We start from the raw sequence: 23,551 nt of genomic DNA on the forward strand, positions 1-23,551 counted from the left end.
CCTGAATTGGTAATTTTAAGGAAATTTTGCTGTTTTTGGTTATTATCTTGAATATTATTATAGATAGAGATAAACTGTAAACAGCATTAATGTTCAGCAAAGTAAGATTTACAAATAATTCATCATGACTGAAATGGTCAAATGACCCCTTAAGGAGTTATTGTCCTTTATAGTCAATTTTTAACAATTTTCTTAAAATTTGTAAATTTTTAATTACGTTTTCCACTGAAACTACTTGGCCAAGTTCATTATAGATAAAGATAATTGTGAGCAACAAGAATGTTTAGTAAAGTAAAATGTACAAACACATCACCATCACCAAAACACAATTTTGTCATGAATCCATCTGCTTCCTTTGTTTAATATTCACATAGAACAAGGTGAGCGACACAGGCTCTTTAGAGCCTCTAGTTGTTGTGTGCGAATATATTCCCTAGTGTGGACAGTGTTTTGCTTTGCAATTTCTTTTAGTACCCCTTCCAAATTTATTTCTTCATGTTTAATGCCACAATTAGGAAGTAAGGGGTGAAATTACACTAAAACAAATTTGGTCATGAATTGAAAAAGGTTAAGAATTAGCACATCTGAAGCTGTCAAAAGATTTCATCAAGACCTCCTTAACATAGAATTTTGAGTTAGAGCTGATGAACTCTTCTATGATTTTGATATAATTTGTCCCAAAAGTAGTACAACACACTAAAAATATTATTGAGTAAGCACAGTTGTGATTTTTTGTTATTTTCATTTATTGTCTAAAAGAAATGCACTGCAAATTAACTGTGTACTTGACCTTGATAGATTATCATGCCAAATAACAGATCTAGTTCAAATTTTTTTGTTTCCGTTTTGTGCAGAGTTATAATTCTTTGAATTCACTCATATAATCAGTTTTCCCCACTGTTTAGACATGCTTGAAGATATTGACTTGATACTTTCTTTTTGTATACACCATGACAAGTTGTAATAGAACACGTTACCATTTTGTTCCAGTAAAATGAATTTTAACCCTATATATAGTTGACTAAGTATTGCCATGTAATACTTTCAGAATGTTTGTTAATTTTAAGTCTATCATAAATTTTTAACCATATTTCTTCTACTAGATATAAAACAGATTTTATTTGAAATATTCAGTAACAATTATGGAAAACAAGATTTCTATTATATTTTTGTAGGTCTTGGAGAACCAACCTATTTTTATGTCGAAGTTGTTTTCTGGTTGAGTGGTATAATGATGGGAACACTTTTCCTGTTTGGTACATTTTTGAGGTAAATTTATGATGGAAATATTATAACATGCCCTTTTCCATATTAGCCTTGGTATCATCCTGAGACTCAAATAACAGCCAAAGGCTTTAGCTGAGGGTTGATATGGGTCAAGGAAAGATATCAGGACCAATATGGAAAAGACATGTTATAATCTATTTATCACATATTAATTAAGTTGTGCAAAACAGAGAAACATGATCAACTATAACTATTCAATTAACCACAACGTAAAATCTAAAAAGATTTTTCACATTTTCCATTCATTTTTATGCCCACCTACGATAGTAGAGGGGCTTTATGTTTTCTGGTCTGCGTGTCCGTCTGTTCCTTGTATCCTTCATCCGTTCATGCATCTGTACGGCTTCAGGTGAAAGTTTTTGGTCAAGGTAGTTTTTGATGAAGCTAAAGTCCAATCCACTTGAAACTTAGTTCACTTGTTGCTTATGATATGATCTTATTAATTTAAAAGCTAAATTAGACTTTTGACCCCAATTTCACGGTCCACTGAACATAGAAAATGAAAGTGTGAGTTTCAGGTTTAAGTTTTTGGTCAATGTAGTTTTGGCTGAAGTTGAAATCCAATCAACTTGAAACTTAGTACACATTTTCCCTATGGTATGATCTTTCCAATTTTAATGCCAAATTAGATTTGTTACCCAATTTCATGGTTCATTGAACATGAAAAATGATAGTGTGAGTGGGACATCCATGTACTTTGGACACACTCTTGTTTTCATTTACTGCATACAAATTTATTGTAACATTTCCTCTTATTTTTGAATAATGTAATACACATAAGCAACTATTCTGCATTTCTGGGACTTAAGGTGGTATGGGAGTCTAAAATAAAAATGATAGGATTTGTTCATACTTTGCCAAAACGTAGTATCTATTGATATATGTTGAAATATATAATAAAAATGATAGGTCATCGCCCATTTTCTCAAGCTACAGGACGCGACAAATTGACACATTTTTTAAGGATTATACAGGAAAAAACAGCATTTTGTGTTTAGAAACTAAACAAAATAATAAAACTGTTAAATACTTGAGAAAAAGATAGCTTTCAGACAATGCTTTGAGAATTTAAAAAGAAATGATAGGGTCACCGTGAGTTTTTTTCGGCTAAAATACAAAATAGGAAAATTCTATGTGGAATCCTTCAGAAAATGCACTTTTTTAGAGTTACCTCCCCTTAAAATGGCAATTTAAAAAAATAAACAAAAAATAAACAAAAATAATCAATACTTGCAAAAATAATAATATTTGAAAGTTTTATATTATAAATTGGTTCTTTTAAATGAAAATTCATCTAGAAAATCTGGACCTTTGGTTCACTGTTTTTTACAATCCAAGATGGAGGAAGACACCCATACCACCTTAATTGATTATAGTTGGTTGGACATATCTTCTAGAGGGATGATTTTGACAATGGGCTGATAAGGGGTCAAATATGAAAAATGACATGTTATTTTCTTTGTATTATATACTTCAACAAAAGACATACAGACAAAATCTATTTTTAAAACTTTGAAAAATTGCTCTGCAGTTGATATAAACCAGAAAAATGATAACAACAGTCATATCACACGGCTAAGGCAATTCTTCAAATTTAATGAATAAATATATGTACAAAAAAGTTTTATCATGGGGTACAATTATACCATTATTTTCTATAAGTCTGCCATTGTTAAATTGTAGTTGAGAAAGAAAATATAAAAAAAAATGCATTTCCATGTATTTGAACAAATCAGAAATTTTAATTTTTCTGGATGTAGTGCAAGAAATTTATTGCTCTGTCGTCTAGACAGACTTTTAAGACGGCAGCAAAATTTTTTGCAGTCATATATTGGTCATCAGCGTCTTTCTCACCATCGTCAAGGTCTGAAGACATTTGGCTTGTGGATAATAACTGTAGTATAAGTTTATAGAAATCTATGAAATTTAAACACAAGGTTTGAAACCACAAAAGAAAGGTTTCGATTGATTTTTGGGATTATGGTCTAAACAATTTAGGAAAAAGGGGCCAAAAAGAGCCCAAATAAGCATTTTTGTAGTTTCCAGACAACTATTTGTGTGTAAGTGTATGGATCTTTCTGAAATTGTACCACAAGGTTCCATATTGCAAAGGGAATGCTGGGTTTGAGTTTGGGGTACATTAACGGCCACCATTCCATCAATCCACGTCTCAGTCATTACAGATGAACGGACGTACTGGGCCAGCTCTACTTTACCCGCTAGCTATCTTCGATGAGGGTTTACTTCTAGATGATCAACGACTTACAACTTTAGATGACACAAACCAATCCAATGCTTTACAGTAAACATTGTAGTAAGCGTATTCCCGCATTAACATGCACTCATAAACCCATTGTAGATGGGGGAGTGTCATGCCGATTAACGTCCGAGGGCTGTATTCTAGATGTTAGATGATTGACCTTCATTTCACTGCCTCACGGCTGTGGTCCTGATAACGCTTCCTGTCATCTTTAGCACTACGTCCAAGACTCATCTACCAGTACCCCATCATCGAGGTTAACGGGCTGCCAAGCTGACCAAACTGGCCGTGAAATAGCACTACGTCCAAGACTCATCTACCGGTACTCCATCATCAAGGTTAGCGGGCTGCCAATCTGACCAAACTGGCCCTGAAAGCAGCCGTTTTGACGAAATAACAACAAAATAGCAAACCAAAAAGAACTCACAAAACCAAGATGGCGACCTCAAAATGGTGTCCTCCACCTGTTCCTGACCGATGGCACAAAATTATTTAAACGCTCGCCAATCGCCTTTGGGCACGGAGCCGACTGTGCGAGTGTTGTATAGCCAGTCAAGGTCATTAAAAACTTCCATTTGTTGTTTGGGGGTAATTGCCCTAAACATTCAGAAATAAGGGGTCAAAAACAAGATTTTTTCTAGTTTGCAGGCAATAACTTGTGTTTAAAGAAAAAACAGCCTATTGCTTATGCACATCAACTTGGTAGTGACATAAAAGTTCATTGACATTGTTTCTAGCAATGAAAAAACATCAAATTGTAACGTACTAATTTGCGTTTTTCGCAGATTCCAACATGGTGTACGCTAAAAATATATCTTCCATTCAGTGATAACAAGCACTTTTTTTACATTTTAATATTTTATGATGTATTTAAATGAGCAGTTATTGTTGCAAACTCCATTAGAAATTTGAATTGAGATCAGTTTTGGAATAAGGGGGGTCAATTTTTTTCATTTCAGATTTCATAAATAAAAAGAAAATTTCTTCAAACATTTTTTTGAGAGGATTAATATTCAACAGCATAGTGAATTGCTCAAAGGCAAAACATTTTTTTTAAGTTCATTAGACCACATTCATTCTGTGTCAGAAACCTATGCTGTGTCAACTATTTAATCACAATCCAAATTTAGAGCTGAATCCAGCTTGAATGTTTTGTCCATACTTGCCCCAACTGTTCAGGGTTCAATCTCTGCAGTCGTTTAAAGCTGCGCCCTCAAAGCATCGGGTTTGATTATTGGCCTTTTTTCAAGTTGGTCCAAAATTAAACTTTCTTTGATTTCAACAAAAATTTAATATATGGGGTTCTTCAATATGCTGAATCTAACCATGCATTTAGATTTGAAATATTTAGGACCAGTTATCAAATTGGTTCTCATTGAGGTCTAAAGGGTCCAAAATTGAACTTTATTTGATTTCATCTAAAATTGAATTCTTGGGGTTCTTTGATATGATGAATCTTACCATGTATTAAGATTTTGGATATTAGAATACCACAAAGGGATGGTAAGAATTGTCTTAGGGAGTTATGGCTCTAACCGTTAAGAAATAAGGTGCAAAAAGGGGGGGGGGGGGGGGGGGCAAAGGGTTCCAGGTTAATGGACAATTACATAAAGTCATAAAAAACCTCAAATTAAAAAAAACCTGATGTGCATGTTTTTTATAACTACAGTCAAACCTGAGTAAACCGGACCCTGAATAAACCGGTTTCCTGTCCATTCCGGCCGGAAATGAAAGTCCCATATTTTTCCATACAAAGTCTTTGTTAAAATACCCTTTATAAACCGGACCCTGTGTATTCCGAATTCCGGTCTAATTATGAAGTCCCAAATACTCTTAATTACATTTATTATAACCTGTCAAAACCTTATTAATTTCAATGATCGATTTGCAATCAAAACATATTTCTGATCAATAAGTCAGGTGTCAAACTGTGAACCTACAATCGTACAGCAGTGAGCTGCATTAAAACATTATAAACGTGTCAATTAAACGAAAAGATACATCGAGTATGTCTCGGATTGAACTAACGTTTTAACTAAGATAAACAAATTGAAATCGCGGAGTAAGAAATTCACATCGTGATTTCGAAATCCTGGGTTCCCTGTTGTGAACCCCTAAACAAATGACCTTGAAAAGGAAAAACACCAGGATGACAACAATCAATGGATATTGTACACTGTACAATGACGTTTAGAAAGGGATGTAATTACGTTTGATAACATTCCGGCCTTTTCACCGGCCATTCCATCATTCCAATTTGTTGATCATGGGAGTAAATCGAAACTCTAGTTTTACAATCCGAACAACGCAAGCATTATGATGCAAATGAAATCAATGAAAAACGAAGTGAAAGTATTTTAATTTATCAGATATAATTTACAATTATAGAGAACTTGTACATGCAAAATGTCGGACGTCACAAGTCATTAACTTCCGGTCAAAACGGAAACCTGAATAAATCGGCTCACTGTCTAAACCGGCCCTTTTTCATAGTCCCGGAGCCGGCCGCTTTATACAGGTTTTACTGTAAATGGATAGTTTTCATTATACAACTTATGTACATATACTTTTTTTGGAGGAAAATTCTTTAATTTGTCCACATTTAGAAGAAGTTAACTTATTTTTACTTGCTTCCTCCCAGGAAGCAATTCGCCGACATATTTTCCGTATGCATAGTGACCTGAGCGTAACCTTCCGCGTAACAATCTGGTGATCGCAATACGCATGGATCTGTCATTAAAATAAACAAGACTTATTTTAGTATCTGATTGTACATGTTAAACATGTGCTCAATACCCATACTTTTTGTTATTTGTTTACTATAAGGTGACAATCAGTAAATTTCGGCCTCGAACACGGCATTTAATGATCAGCCAGATTTGTTAAATCATAATGACAGAGAGAGAAACAATTGACGATTATACAATATATTTGTGTAAAAAATGAGAAAATCGTACACAGAGGACCAAGTTTATGATATATACATGCATTGGTTCAAGAATTGGATAAACATTATTTTTCACCACTCACTTGTTTCATATGACTTTAAGTACAAAACATAATTTAATAGCAGTGTAAGGTAGGTAATTAAAACTCATTTTAATATCGCACCTAAACTGCTCTTTAATTATATATATTGGAAATTTGCCAAAAACATTTTTATTAATAAATTCCATTGGAAATTTGCCAAAAATTTAAGGTGAATGAACTTCAACTTCATTGGAAATTTGCCAATATAAAATGTTGCATTGGAGTTATCTTTCTTTGTCAAGAATGGTAGTTAAATTAACTTAAATCATGACTGTATGACATTTTATATTTTATGATGTATTTAAATGAGTAGTTATTGTTGAAAACTCCATAAGAAATTTGAATTGAGATCATTTTTGGAATAAGGGAAAGGGGGTGGTGAAAAAAATTGGTGGGGTTCAATTTTTCTTATTTCAGATTTCAGAAATGAAAAAGATAATTTCTTCAAATATCAAAGGATTAATATTCAACAGCTAAGCATACTGAATTGCTCAAAAGCAAAAAAAACCTACATTTTAAGTTCATTAAACCACACTCATTCTGTGTCAGAAACCTATGCTGTGTCAACTATTTAATCACAATCCATATTCAGAGCTGTATCCAGTTTGAATGTTATGTCCATACTAGCCCCAACCGTTCAGGGTTCGCAACTGTCCCAAGTTAGTAGCCTCTGGCCTTTGTGTTAGTCTTGTATGATTTTTATATGACCGCAAAATGTTTTTGCATCTTATAATGGTATAGTGTCGCCTACGTTGTTGTTGTCGTCGTCGTCTTCGTCCGAAGATGCATTAAGTTTCCGGACAATAACTTTAGATGAATTTAATGGATCTCGAACATTTTTTTTCGAACAATAACTTGTGTTTAAGTGTATGAATCTCTCTGAAATTAAACCACAAGTTTCCATACCATGAAGGGATGGTCAGTAATGACTTAGGGGATTATGGCTCAAAATGTTTAAGAATTAGGGGCAAAAAAGGGGGAAACTAGGTTTTTCTGGTCAATGGACAATTAAGACAATTTAAAAGAGTGTAAGGGAGGTAATTCAAAAGCAGTTAGCACACAATGATTGGTATGTTTGGATTTACCTGTAAATAATGTATAAAGAAATGTCAGGTTTTGGACTGATTGCTAAAAAAAGGATGGTGGTTGTAGTTTTCAATTTATTTTTCCAAATCTTTGAACAAATCTTTAATTGCACAATACTGCATAATAGATTTGTTAGATCTTGACATTTGTTTTGTGTCAGAAACTCATATTATGTCAAGAATTTGATCACAATCAAAATTCAGAACTGTATCAGCCTTGAATGTTGTGTCTATACTTGCCCCAACTGTTCAGGGTTCAACATCTGCGGTCGTATAAAGCTGCGGAGCACCTGGTTAATTTTGATTTATTGTTTATATTTCGGAGTTTAGTATGACATCCATTATCACTGAACTAGTATACATTTTTGTTTCGAGGGCCAGCTGAAGAACACCTCCAGGTGTGGGAGTTTCTTGTTGTATTGAATACCCATTGGTGGCATTTGGCTGTTGTCTGCTCTTTGGTCAGATTGTTGTCTCTTTGGCATATTCCCCATTTCCATTCTCAATTTTAAATCAATCTGTAGTAGATCATGTGTCTGCTTTGAGCAAAACCTCTGCTGTGCTTAGCTCTGCCCTTGCCAAGGAAGTGATCTTTGTATGAATATGTTGACCGATGAGAATGATGCGATAACAAGCTAAAATGAAGCTCTTATATTCTGACACCCTTGTATTCCGACACCTAAATAGTCCAACATCCCATTGGTCCGGCACCTTATAGTCTGGCGTCTTTATCATGTGTACATTAATGAATACTTACAAAAAGTATTTATTTTAACATAAGAAAGCCAAATAAAAGGTTCAATTTTAGGATTACCTTGTCATTCGTTTATAGGTTACATACAAGTTATAAAAAATTAAGTAAATTATTGCCAAAGTAGCTGAACATCATAACCAGCGTAACTAAAAGTATACAAAGTACTTTGTCAAATGTTGTTTAATTCATTAGATATCTCAAGATACATGGCGGCCAACCAAAGTATAATCAGAGTTTGAGGTACAATGAGTAATCATATTTTCCTTGTTATGTTTTTTATCAAAATTGTATATATATTTGTTGATGTATAAATATAGCACATTACTCATTTTAGTAAATAAATGTTAGTTAGTACTCATATCTATTTTATTGATGTAAATAAAATTGCAGTAATACTATGCTCAAGGGTGTCAACTTATTACACTACAATAATATAAAAACACTGCCATATGGTAGTAAAATCTTGATGCGATTGGCAGGAATTGAAACTAAAAGGAGAAAACACATTTCTTCCATTTAAATGTACAGTTCATCCTTGGACTTTTCTATGAAAATGAAAATATGTCATATGTTATATTTACCCCTTGCTTCAAATATTTTTCTTATGGATTATTTATATCAAATTTGCAGATATATGTTTGTAAATAAGTGCATTCAGTTGATTTGGGGGTCTTATAAGATTTATATAATGCAAGGTCGACTACAGTTACAGTTGTGCGACTTAATAATAGATTTTAAAACACTCAGAGAGAAAATGTTATGTAACATGCGTATAATGTTAAAATCAACCAAAAATAATTAATTGATATGATATGTGAAGATACCCTCACACTTTTTATACAACTGAAAAAAAAATTTGCAGTTGTATATTGGTATGACGTTGGTGTCGTTGTCGTCCGAAGACACATTGGTTTTGGGAGTTTTGGTCTCAACAGTTTAGGAATTAGGCGCCAAAAAAGGGCCCAAATAAGCATTTTTCTTGGTTTTATCACAATAACTTTACTTTAAGTAAATAGAAATCTATGTAATTTAAACACAAGGTTTATGAACAAAAAAAGAAGGTTGGGATTGATTTTGGAAGTTTTGGTCCCAACAGTTTAGGAAAAAGGGACCCAAAGGGTCCAAAATTAAACTTTGTTTGATTTCATCACAAATTGAATAATTTGGGTTCTTTGATAAGCTGTGTATGTAGATTCTTAATTTTTGGTCCCTTTTTCAAATTGGTCAACATTAAGGTCAACATTTTTTGCTTATGGAGCCGTTTCGGGTCAGTTTTTAATTTGGTCCAAATCGTGGTCCAAAATTAAACTTTGTTTGATTTCAACAAAAATTGAATATATGGGGTTCTTTGATATATGCTGAATCTAACCATGTATTTAGGTTTTTGATATTTGGGCCCGGTTATCAAATTGGTCCACATTGAGATATCAAGGGTCTAAAATTGAACTTTATTTGTTTTCATCAAAAATTGAATTCTTGGGGTTCTTTGATATGCTGAATCTAACCATGTATTTATATTTTTGATATTAGACCATAATCGGTAAATGTCAAATTTAATTTTTTTATATTTTTAAGTTTAAGTTCTTAAACCACATTCATCCTGTGTCAGATAGTTATCAAAGGTACCAGAATTATAATTTAGTACGCCATAGAAACCTATGTTGTGTCAAGTATTTAATCACAATCCAAATTCAGAGCTGTATCAAGCTGTTGTGTCCATACTTGCCCCAACTGTTCAGGGTTCGAACTCAGGGGTCATAAAGCTGAGCACTGCGGAGCATCTTGTTCAACGTAAAATCAAATTAAAAATTGCACCCATGACCTTTGACCACAATTTAAAAAAAAATGCACCATAATTTCTTTTGACGACCGGGATATTTAGAAAGTACACATTCTTAGCTTTCTATTGATATATAAGTTAGCGGTATGTTAGGTAGGTGCATTAAAAATGTATATTTGACTCTCATATCACTGGCCTTCTTTGTGTGTTTTAAAATAACACTTTGCCTCTGCAGAGCATTATTTGTGTCTCCTGGACACAACAATATCTAAAAGAAAGTACTACACAGACTTTACAGTTACTTCAGAGTGAAGTGCGTTGGCATATCACTTTCTCTAGTTTAATGATTGTATTGCCCAATTATGAATACTTTGTCTCCTAATTAAACTCCTCCTTTTCTTTTGCAGCTGCAGTCCATATGGGGGAATTCTTACTGTGTTGTCCTTCTTCTACAATCACGGAGAAGTAAGTTTTTGGTACACAGAGGGACATGGGGACAAATGTAGGGTAATTTTTTTAGCTCACATGGCCGGAAGGGCCAAGTGAGCTTTTCCCATCACTTTGCGTCCAACGTTCGGCGTCGTTAACTTTTACAAAAATCATTTCCTCTGAAACTACTGGGCCAAATTAAACCAAACTTGACCTAAATCATCATTGGGATATCTAGTTTAATGTGTCGGTGACCCCGCCAACCAAACAAGATGGCCACCATGGCTAAAAATAGAACATAGGGGTAAAATGTAGATTTTGGCTTATAACTATGAAACCAAAGTATTTCGAGCAAATCTGACAAGGGTTAAAATTGTTTATCAAGTGAAGATATAGCTGTCCTAAAATTTTCAGTCAAATCGGACAATGGGTTGTTGGATTGCTGTCCCTGAATTGACAATGTTAAGAAAATTTTGCAGTTTTCGGTTAATATCTTGAATATAATAATAGTTAGGGACAACTGTAAACGGCAATAATGATCAGCAAAGTAAGATCTACAAATAAGTCAACATGATCCCTTAAGAAATTATTGCCCTTTATAGTAATTTTTTATCAATTTTTCGTCAATTTTTGAAATCTTTTACAAAAATCTTCTCCTCTGAAACTACTGGGCCAAATTCAACCACACTTGGCCACAATCATCATTGGGGTATATAATTTAAAAAATGTGTGGTGTGACCTGGCCAACCAACCAAGATGGCTGCCATGGCTAAATATAGAACATATGGGTATATATGCCTAAAACATCTCTAGCTAAGGGGTGTCATTGAAAGTTACATGAATATGGTTTCAATGAAGTTGAATTATTATTTTGCAAGTGAATAATTTGTCAGCAATGTTTAATTAGCTAATTAATTTAGATTAGACAAAATTTAATCAAACTACTAAAAGCAAATAGTTATTTCAATATTTCACTTTCATTAGAAATTGAACAAAAAGAAAACACATTCTATTATTTTTAGCTCACCTGGCCCGAAGGGCCAAGTGAGCTTTTCCCATCACTTTGCGTCCGGCGTCCGTCGTCGTCCGTCATCCGGCGTCCGTCGTCGTTGTTAACTTTTACAAAAATCTTCTCCTCTGAAACTACTGGGCCAAATTTAACCAAACTTGGCCACAATCATCATTGGGGTATCTAGTTTAAAAAATGTGTGGCGTGACCCGGTCAACCAACCAAGATGGCCGCCACAGCTTAAAATAGAACATAGGGGTAAAATGCAGTTTTTGGCTTATAACTCAAAAAACAAAGCATTTAGAGGAAATCTGACATGGGGTAAAAATGTTTATCAGGTCAAGATCTATCTGCCCTGAAATTTTCAGATGAATCGGTCAACCCGTTGTTGGGTTGCTGCCCCTGAATTGGTAATTTTGTGGAAATTTTGCAGTTTTTGGTTATTATCTTGAATATTATTATAGATAGAGATAAACTGTAAACAGCAATAATGTTTAGCAAAGTAGGATTTACAAATAAGTCAACATGACCGAAATGGTCAGTTGAACCGTTTAGGAGTTATTGCCCTTTATAGTCAATTTTTAACCATTTTTCGTAAATCTTTGTTATCTTTTACAAAAATCTTCTCCTCTGAAACTACTGGGCCAAATTAATCCAGACTTGAGTTAAGTCTGCTAATTGATATTTTATCGTATGTTTTTATATGTTGTGATGTTATGCTATTGTTTCAGAAAAAGGGAGAAGGTTTGGGCCCATTAAAACGTTTAATCCCGCTGCAAATGTTTGCACCTGTCCTAAGTCAGGAATCTGATGTACAGTAGTTGTCGTTTGTTTATGTAATATATACGTGTTTCTCGTTTCTCGTTTTGTTTATATAGATTAGACCGTTGGTTTTCCCGTTTGAATGGTTTTACACTAGTAATTTTGGGGCCCTTTATAGCTTGTTGTTCGGTGTGAGCCAAGGCTCCGTGTTGAAGGCCGTACTTTAACCTATAATGGTTTAATTTTTAAATTGTTATTTGGATGGAGAGTTGTCTCATTGGCACTCACACCACATCTTCCTATATCTATTGGCAATAATCATCTTTGGGGTATCTAGTTTTAAAAATGTGTCCGGTGACCCGACTATCAAATCAAGATGGCCGCCACAGCTAAAAATAGAACATAGGGGTAAATGCAGTTTTTGGCTTATAACTCAAAAACCAAAGCATTTAGAGCAAATCCAACACGGGGTAGAATTATTAATCAGATGAAGATCTATCTGCCCTATAATTTTCAGATGAATCTGACAACCCATTGTTGGGTTGCTGCCCCTGAATCGGTAATTTTAAGGAAATTTTGCTGTTTTTGGTTATTATCTTAAATTTTATTATAGATAGAGATAAACTGTAAACAGCAATTATGTTCAGCAAAGTAAGATTTACAAATAAGTCAACATGACCGAAATGGTCAATTGACCCCCTAAGGAGTTATTGTCCTTTATAGTCAATTTTTAACAATTTTCATAAAATTTGTAAATTTTTATTAACATTTTCCACTGAAACTACTGGGCCAAGTTCATTATAGATAGAGATAAATGTAAGCAGCAAGACTAGTAAAGTAAGATTTACAAACACATCACCATCACCAAAACACAATTTTGTCATGAATCCATCTGCTTCCTTTGTTTATAATTCACATAGACCAAGGTGAGCGACACAGGCTCTTTGGAGCCTCTAGTTTATATATCTTCTAGCTAAATCCCCTTTACCTGATTTCAATAAAAGAATTCATAAATATCAAAATGCCATATATTTTACCCGTTGGAAATCTTTTCATTTCAGAGACCCTTGTTGATGGTCCTATGTGGGGAAGGAAATATTTTGCATATATATTTTTATATTTACATAATTTACTTTGCGAAATTGAGTAGTATTATAGGTTCATAACACGTATACATATATCATGTATATGTGAAGGTGTAAATCATAAAGGAATATTATTTTGTAGGCTACCAGAGTTATGTGGACTCCACCACTTAGAGAGAGTTTTGCGTTTCCTGTGCTTGTGATACAGATATTTTTAGTAACAATTTGCCTGAGGTTTGTATTAAGAAAATTAGTTATGAATATTTGAAAGAACTAGCAAAGAGTTCCTGTTTTTTTACGTCCGTTTACAGAATGGATAAACTGTTGTCTGTCCATCAACATGTTGGACATGAACTCGAAACGCTTTAACATGAAACTTTGATTTTATTCATGAAAAAGGAGTGATTTTCAATTCTTTGGACAATATTCTTTCAGTGCTTTGGGCAGTTTTTAAACAAAATGTGAGATTTAAAACGCGTGTTTTATAAAAATTAAAAATATATATATAAAAAAAAATATAGACCCTTTTGGTCCTAGCTTAAATTTTAATCAATTCCATTTGCAACTTATCCCGTGCATCCCCCTAAAATCATTTGGAATATGATAAAGAGTATTTTAAAACATTATTAAATAACGATATATGCATATTTTGAAACTGATGTCTTCATGATTTTACTTTCAATTTCAAAAATTCCCAAATGTGACAGATTTTACATGTTTTTATACGACCGCAAATTTTTTTTGCATTGTATAATGCTATCATGTCGTCGTTGTCATCCAAAGACGCATTTAGTTTCCTGACAATAACTTTAGTTTTAGTGAATGGATCTCTATAAAATTTTTGCCAGAAGGTTCAATACCACTAAAGGAAGGTTGGGATTGATTTTGGGTTATGGTCCCAATAGTCGAGGAATAAGGGGCCAAAAAAGGGGCCCAAAATAAGCATTTCTGTAGCTTTCAAACAATAATTTGTGTTTAAGAGTAAGAATCTCTCTGAAATTGTACCACAAGTTTCCATACCATGAAGGGATGGTTAGTATTGACTTTGGGGGGTCATTGCTCAAAATGTGTTTGAATTATAAGCAAAAAAAGGGGAAACTATTTTTTTCTGGTCAATGGACAATTAAAAGACAATTTTAAAGCAGTGTCAGGGAGGTAATTCAGAAATATTTAACATACAATATTAGGTATATTCGGATTTACCTCCCTTACACTACTTGTAAATTAAGTATAATAAAATGTCAGGTTTTGGACTAATTGCCAAAAAAGAGGGGTGGTGTAGTTTTCAAATTTTTTATATCAAATTTTTGAAAAGTTTGAAGAAGAAATCTTTAGTTGCACAATATTGCACAATAGATTTGTAAGATCTTGACATTTGTTTTGTGTCATAAACCAATATTATGTCAAAAATTTGATCACAATCGAAATTCAGAGCTGTACCAATCTTGAATGTTGTGTCAATACTTGCCCCAAATGTATAGATGTTCCAGATAATATGAGTATTTGGACCGTACGCATACGGTCCGGACCCTATACATATACTCGTACGGTCCGACCATACGCGTACGATCGGACCGTATGAGTATACGCGTACGGTCCAGCTCATCATACATGTTTTGGGATCATATGGGTTAAATTTAAACATTTATCAAAATCTTAATAGCTCACCTGGCCTAAAAGGCCATGTGAGCTTTTCTTATCACTTGGCGTCCGTCGTCGTCGTCGACGTCGTCGTCTGTCGTCGTTAACAATTTTTCAAACATCTTCTCCTCTGAAACTACTGAATGGATTTGAATGAAACTTAGCATGATTGTTCCTTTGAGTATCCTGCACAAAGTGTGCGCTTCGATTTTTGATCCGTCAAAAAAAAATGGCCGCCGTTACTTAAAATAGAACATAGGGGTCAAATGCAGTTTTGGCTTATATCTCAAAAACGAAAGCATTTAGAGCAAATCTGACACGGGGTTAAAATGTTCATTAGGTCAAGATCTATCAGCCCTGAAATTTTCAGATGAATCAAACAAACCATTGTTGGGTTGCTGCCACTAAATTGGTAATTTTAAGGAAATTTTGCAGTTTTTGTTCATTATCTTGAATATTATTATAGATAAAGATAAACTGTAAACAGCAAAAATGATCAGCAAAGTAAGATCTACAAATAAGTTAATATGACCAAAATTGTCAATTGACCCCTTAAGGGGTTATTTTCCTTTAATGGCAATTTTTCACAATTTGTTCATCATATTTGCTAACTTTTAAAAATCTTCTCCTCTGAAACTACTGAATGGATTTGGATGAAACTTAGCATGATTGTTCCTCAGATTATCCTGCACAAAGTGTGTGCTTAGATTTTGATCCGTCAAAAAACATGGCCGCCGTTACTTAAAATAGAACATAGGGGTCAAATGCAGTTTTTGGCTTATATCTCAAAAACGAAAGCATTTAGAGCAAATCTGACATGGGGGTTAAAATGTTCATTAGGTCAAGATCTATCAGCCCTGAAATTTTCAGATGAATCAAACAAACCATTGTTGGGTTACTGCCACTTAATTGGTAATTTTAAGGAAATTTTGCAGTTTTTGGTCATTATCTTATATATTATTATAGATAAAGATAAACTGTAAACAGCAAAAATGATCAGCAAAGTAAGATCTACAAATAAGTCAATTTGACCAAAATTGTCAATTGACCTCTTAAGGAGTTATTGCCCTTTAAAGACTTTTTCACAATTTGTTCATCATGTTGACTTACTTTAAAAAATCTTCTCCTTTGAAACTGCTCTATCAATTTCAGCCAAACTTAGGCTAAATGAGTTTTAGAGTTTCAGAGTATCTAGTATAAATTTTATATTTCATTTCCTTGTATGTCAAGAAACATAGCTCCTATGGCTAAAATAGAACATAGGAGAAAATGATTTTTTTTTGGCTTTTGAAGAGAATAGGACGATTTAAAGAACATTTAAATAAATTGAAAAGGCAAAATAATCATTGATGAGAGATTAAACCAAAAAAAATCAGGTGAGCGATTCAGGCTCTTGAGAGCCTCTTGTTTTTAGTTATCCAAATTGTTATTATTACAAAAAAGATGGATAAAGTGAATAAGCGAACAGTTGAAATTAAAATATTTGTTTAATTGAATATCCGTGAATTCTATTTTGTTACTCTGGCCAAAGGTGACACTTGCTTCTTATAAGAACGTCGTATTTTTTACATTTACATGTTTCCTTTGCGGATGCATTTCTTTTGTGAAGTTCATAAATATTTTAAAACAATTGTCCTCCCACATTATGTTTACTTCCGATAACTTCAATTTCAATGAGCATACTGAGCTGCAATTAATGTATTACCTGTCTGCAAAATACAGGAGATTAACAGATTGAATAATCGTGATCTTTTTAAATAGTTTAAATATTAAGTTTTTATGTCAAATGCTGTTGAACTTTTTATATTAATTGGAGATATAAGTTATGATGATCTGTTATATACATTTGTATCTAATAAACTTGACCAACTTCTTAATATCAGTCAGACCGTACGCGTACGTTCCAAATACTCATACAGTTTGGAACATAGATATATGAAGATGTGGTATGAGTACCAATTAGACAACTCTCCATCCAAGTTACAATTTATAAAAGTTAATTTGTGACACAATTTATTTTACCTGGGTTTTTGACCAATCCACTAAATGAGTAACAATGCTTGATGGACTACTACGTATTTACAATCAACCAAGAACAAATTTATAATTCGTGAAATATAGTATTTGTTCCATTCTCAGATTAACGAAGAATTGTTTCTATGCAAAGAAACTAGTGTTTGATTTACCTGAGATTTACATGTAAAGGTCATACCAAATGGACATATATCTCATTCGCTGAAAAAAATCTGACAATTCCACAGCAAAAAAACAAAAAAATAGATCAAAATACAACATAGAAAACAAAGCATCAGGAATCCCACAGGTGTTCTCAGCTGCTCAGGAAGTGTAAGCAGGTTCTGCTCAAGATGAGGCTACCTTTGTTTAAAACAAAATCCAATACTCTTACAAATTCAAGAATCCATATCAAATTCAAATTTTAGAAGTTAAAACTTAAGTTTAGCATGATCCGAAGTCTAACTCTTACTCTGACTTGTACTGTTAACTCAAATGTAAGATCGAACCCTAGGCCTTATCAACATTAGTTGAAAAGCTTTGTAACTGAAACTTGGAAGAAACATTGTAACTGAAGTGTGTAAATATTTAAGTTTTTAGTGACCACATAACGGCATGTGCAGCAGAAAAATAACTGCACCTGCCATATGTTTGTACTGTTCAAAGAAATATTTAAGACGGGGAAAAATATAAATTAATGAGGTGCAAAAAGCATCATAAAAAGGAGATATGTATCTCATTAGCACTCATGTCACATCTATTATATTTATACACATCTATGTATATGTATTATGCAAATGAGTCTGCAACCCATCAGCATAAAATTATAAAACATGCACAACTTGAAAAGACATCTGACTGTATAGTGACTAGTTTTAATGCCTATGATAGGATAAGTACTGTACAAATGTTGCACTATTTAAAATAAATATTATTAACTTAGATAATAGTATTTTTATTGCAAAAAAATCATTGTTGTAAAAATACAGGTATACATACTTTAATGCCTTAATTCATATAAAACAATAACTTTAGTTTAAGTGAATGGATCTCTATGAAATTTTATAAGGAGGTTCAATACCTAAAAGGAAGGTTGGGATTTATTTTGGGGATGCTAACTGTTTTGGAATTAGGGGCCCAAAGGACCCAAATCAAGCATTTTTCTACTTTCAGGATATCAACTTGTGTATAAGTATTTCAATTGCTTTGAAATTTGTACCACAATGTTTAATACCACAGGTAAAAGGTTTGAATTGATTTTGGGGATTATGGTCCCAAAGGTTTAGAAATTTGGGGCTGAAAAGGGGCCCAAAATAAGCATTTTCGTAGTTTCCAGTCAATAATTTGTGATTAAGTGTAAAAATTTCTCTGAAATTTTACCACAAGATTCCATTCTACAAAGGAATGGTTATGAGGGGTTATGGCTCAAATATATTAGCAGTTAAGGGAAAAAAAGGGGAAAAACAAGAGTTTTTCTGGTTAAAGGATAATTTAGACAATTGAAAAGTAGTGTACTTAGGGAGGTAAGCCAATTCCACTTAAAGAATACTGTAATATATATGTTTGATTACCTCCCTTTACACTGCATGACAATTATGTATTAAGAAATGATGATTGTCTTGAGATGATTAGCTGTAAATTTATATTTAGACATGTTAGAAGTTACTATTGATTAATATTAATTTTGATTATGACTGTATGCCATTCTATATTTTATGATTCATTAAAACGAGTAGTTATTGTTGCAAACTTTTTTTGAGGGGATGAATATTCAACAGCATAGTGTATTGCCCAAAAGCCTAAACAAAATTTAGGTTCATTAGACCACCTACATTCATTCTGTGTCAGAAACCTATGCTGTTTCAACTTTTTAATCACATTCCAAATTCAGAGCTGTATCAAGCTTGAATGTTGTGTCCATACTTGCCCAAACTGTTCAGAGTTCAACCTCTGGGGTCGTATAAAGCTGCAGAGCATCTGGTTGATTATGGACCCAGCTTTCAAGTTGGTCCAAATTGGGGTCCAAAATTAAACTTTGTTTGATTTTAACAAAAATTGAAGATATGAAGCTCTATCTATGACTGTGTATTTAAAGGAGTAGGTAAAGGAGTAGGTTCAGTAAGACCACTTTTGGCCCCAAAATATAGCAGTTTTACACAATTGTGAAAATGTAATCTTTTAGATATTTACTGGAAAGTAGAATGATTCTGCTATGTAAATATGGGCTGTTTTTGACAATACAATGCACATATATCGGGTACTAACATTATTAAGTCAAGCTAAATTACTGAAATCTTTAAAATTTTTGAATTTTAGTTAAATTTTAGATGGTTTCCGTTTTAAATGAAAGTGGCCGCATTCGTGTTTATCCATGATATTGAAATGTAAGTTGTATTTGATGATAATACATAACATATATAAAGGTTGAGGATGAACACAGATGCGGCCACTTTCATTTTTGACAAAATTCATATGAAAAGTGACGTTTTTTGGCATATTTGATAGATTTTTCATATTTAAGCTTGAATCGGGGCATTTAAAAAAACTAAATCAGTTAAAATTTTCCACGTTAACTTATTGTATCAATTGAAATAGACACTCAAATGTTTAAAAAGTGTTCAAAATCTTTCTTCAGATGAACCTGAAATTGAGGCCAAAATTGGCCCTTACTGGACCTAACTCCTTTGGGATTTTTGGGCCCTGTTATCAAATTGTTCCATATTAAGGTCAAAAGGATCCAAAATTAAATTTTTTTGATTTCATCAAAAAACGAATTATTGGGGTTATTTGATATGCCAAATCTAACTATGATTTTATATTTTATTTTTATGCCCCACCTACGATAGTAGAGGGGCATTATGTTTTCTGGTCTGTGCCTCCTTTCGTCCGTTCGTTCGTTCGTTCGTCCGTTCGTTCGTCCCTCTTCAGGTTAAAGTTTTTGGTCGAGGTAGTTTTTGATGAAGTTGAAGTCCAATCAATTTGAAACGTAGTACACATGTTCCCTATGATATGATCTTTCTAATTTTAATGTCAAATTAAAGTATTGACCCCAATTGCATGGTCCACTGAGCAAAGAAAAAGATAGTGTGAAGCTCAGGTTAAAGTTTTTGGTCAAGGTAGTTTTTGATGAAGTTGAACTCCAATCAACTTGAAACTTAGCACACATGTTAACTATGATATGATCTTTCTAATTTTAATGCCAAATTAAAGTATTGACCACAATTTCATGGTCCAGTGAACATGTAAAATGATAGTGCGAGTGGGGTATCCGTGTACTATGGACACATTCTTGTTTTTCCTGTTTTCAAATTGGTCTACATTTAGGTCCAAAGGGTCCAAAATTTGATTTTATTTACATGTTAACAAAAACTAATTTCTTGTTTCTTTGATATGCTGAATCTAAACATGTTTTTAGATTTTTTATTATAGGCCCAGTTTTCAAGTTGGTCCAATTGAGGTCCAAAATTTAATGTATGGGGGGGGGGGGGGGGGGGTCTTTGTAATGCTAATTATCTAACCATGTATTTAGATTTTTTATTTTTGGACCCTGTTATCAAATTAGACCACAGTAAGGACGAAAGGGTCCAAAATTAAGCTTTTGTTTGATTTCATCAAAAATTGAATTCTGGCTGGGGATTCTTTGATATACTAAATCAATTCATTTTTATACGCCCGTCGTCTTTTAGACGGGGCTTATTATGGTAAACCGTTGTCCGTCCGTCCGTCTCTCCGTCCGTCTGTCCGTCCGTCGTCCACACTTCGGACAATAGCTCAAAAATACTTTCACCAATTTCCATGAAACTTTGGTGAATTGTTTATATCTATTGACGTAAGCTCCCTTTTAATTTTTATAAATTTCAGATTTTAAGTTTTGGATTTATGGGGCTTTATTCATAAAAAAGGGTGATTGTTAACACTTCTGACAATAACTCAAAAAGGCTTTCATGAAGGTCCATGAAACTTTGTTGAATTGTTTATATCTATTGATGTAAGCTCCCTTTCAATTTTTATAAATTTCAGATTTTACATTTCCGTGTTATGAATTTTTATGCTTAAAAAAGGGGGGATTTTCCAATTTTGGGACAATAACTAACACTTTCACAAATTTTTATGCAACTTTGATAAATTGTATATCTATTGACCTTAATAGTGCCAATTTTTTTGGGCATTTATATTTATTATTTGGGGGGGGGGGAGGTTTTTGACAGGGCTCACACTATTTCTAGTTGATCATATAAATTCATTTAAAGCATAAAAGACAAGTTAAAAGAGCAACGGGCGTATCATGAGCTAAAGCGCAGCCCTTTATTGGAAATGGGATCAAAATGGGTAAATTAAAATTTTCAAATAGATATAGGAAGATGTTGTGTGAATGCCAATGAGACAACTCTCGATCGAAATAACAATTTATGAAAGTAAACAATTATAGGTCAATGTATGGCCTTCAACAGAGAGCCTTGGCTCACACCGAACAGAAAGCTTTAAAGGGCCCCAAAGTTACTAGTGTAAAACAATTTAAACGGGGAAAAACAACGGTCTAATCTATATAAAATACGAGAAACAAGAACAGGTATAAATTACATAAACAAACACAACCACTGTACATCAGATTCCTGACATGTACAAACATTTTCAGTGGGAACAAACGTCCTAATGGTACCAAACCCTCTCCCTTTTTCTGAAACAACAGCATAACACGACAACATAGAAAACCACGCGATAAAATATCAACTGGAAGGCTCAACTCAATCAAAAACACAAACCAACACACTGAACGAATAATTTGATCTGCAATACCTGAATGCAAATGCACAGCCAATAAAACATCAGGGACAAACACTCAAGGCCAAAAAGCAAATAAACAAGTCCAAACAAAGCCATGGCAAGACACCACCGCGAAATATTTAACCCTCCGAAAATAATCACCCCTGAAAAAACCGGTTTTAACAATATCTAAAAGCAAATGAAAAACAACTTTGTCCTACTAGGTATACCACTCATGTGTATAAAACTCTTCCAATAATTAGGAATAACCTGTCATATAAATACACAGTTCAACACTAGATACAAATTATGATGAATATCAACAATAAAACTAAACAATAGAGCTAAAAATAAGCAAAAACTTCCCTGCACAGACACAAGGAGAACAATCTTGATGTTCATACAAATGCAGTATGAAGAAGGGAAAACCAGGAGACATTCCAAACAATCAAAGCTGGCATATAGACAAGATCCATATTAATACAAAATAACAAAAAAAAAAACATTACAGAAAGTATCAACAGGTCGAATCAATAAGAAAATACGATTTGAGAGTACTCGCAGTTACTGACAGCTAGATAAAAGCCAAAAACAATTAATAATAAAAATTCATGCATCAGAGACTAAAATCAACTAAAACACATCCCAGGGATTTAGTATTGTAATGTCATGTACAGTCAGAGAAGACATGACTTGTGCAATGCCAAAAATAAATGTATCGACAGGTTGTAGGATAGTGAGGAGCGACTTCTTTAGAGATACAAATTAACGTGTACGTGTATGTCTCTATACATCCCACCTCAAAAGAAGATACAATTTAGTTATGTTTTAATTTGCTAATGACAAAATCGATAGTAGTGCCAATGTAAACTATATTCAGAGATCTAATATCGGTATCGGTAGGATAACCCTTGCTTATAAGTTTGTTTAAAGGTTCAATGAGTTTACACAGATCACATAGTGATTTCCTCGCTTTAAGTACAATACTACCGTAAAATTTAGGATGTGTTTCTACAGGTACAGCCAAATTTACTTATCAAATCTTTGTATCTATAGCTATGAAAGATAAGTCATAAGACCACATTCATTCTGCGTCAGAAACATATGCTGTGTCAAATATTTAATCACAATCCAAAATTCAGAGATGTATCAAGCTTGAATGTTTTGTCCATGCTGGCCCTAATAGTTAAGAGTTCTACCTCTGCGGTCATATATAGCTGCCATAATCTGTCAGCATGCAAAGGGAAGATTGTGTTATATATATTTTACATTAAACATAATGCAGAATAAAAACATTTATTATGAGAGTCCCAGACACTATATTAGTGGACACTTTTCCGTCTAATTTCACATGATTTCAATTGGTAGTAAACTCTAAGTAGCCCAGAATGTATTGTAGTTCATTGATTCAATTGGTCAGTTTTTCGAGGTCATATTGGCCTTGTGTTTGGGAAATTAAAATGCAAATATGTTCTGACGCAGGAAATCTAGAGTGGACCCGACCTGTGAGAACATTGTATGATTATGAGTATTTAACATGTATATCTAAAAGTTTAATCGCTTACTACTTAAATATTTTATATAGTCCACAAGTAAAAAGTTTTCTTTTCATTCGTATTAATTGTTGCACAATTAAAAAACATAAGATTTGT

General features: G+C 33.3%; 1 protein-coding gene across 2 annotated transcripts in view; it reads left to right on the plus strand.

Moving 5' to 3' along the window:
* Positions 1-23,551, plus strand: part of LOC134708031 (protein C-mannosyl-transferase DPY19L1-like) — a 311,728-nt gene that overhangs the window by 88,242 nt on the left and 199,935 nt on the right. For both annotated transcript variants that reach the window (XM_063568274.1, XM_063568275.1), the window contains 3 exons: positions 1,176-1,269; positions 10,604-10,661; positions 13,624-13,715. In XM_063568274.1, the coding sequence (XP_063424344.1) occupies positions 1,176-1,269; positions 10,604-10,661; positions 13,624-13,715 (244 nt within the window). The remainder of the gene's footprint in view (positions 1-1,175; positions 1,270-10,603; positions 10,662-13,623; positions 13,716-23,551) is intronic.

The sequence above is a fragment of the Mytilus trossulus genome, chromosome 2, assembly GCF_036588685.1.
Source record: "Mytilus trossulus isolate FHL-02 chromosome 2, PNRI_Mtr1.1.1.hap1, whole genome shotgun sequence".
Taxonomy (NCBI): Eukaryota; Metazoa; Mollusca; class Bivalvia; order Mytilida; family Mytilidae; genus Mytilus; species Mytilus trossulus.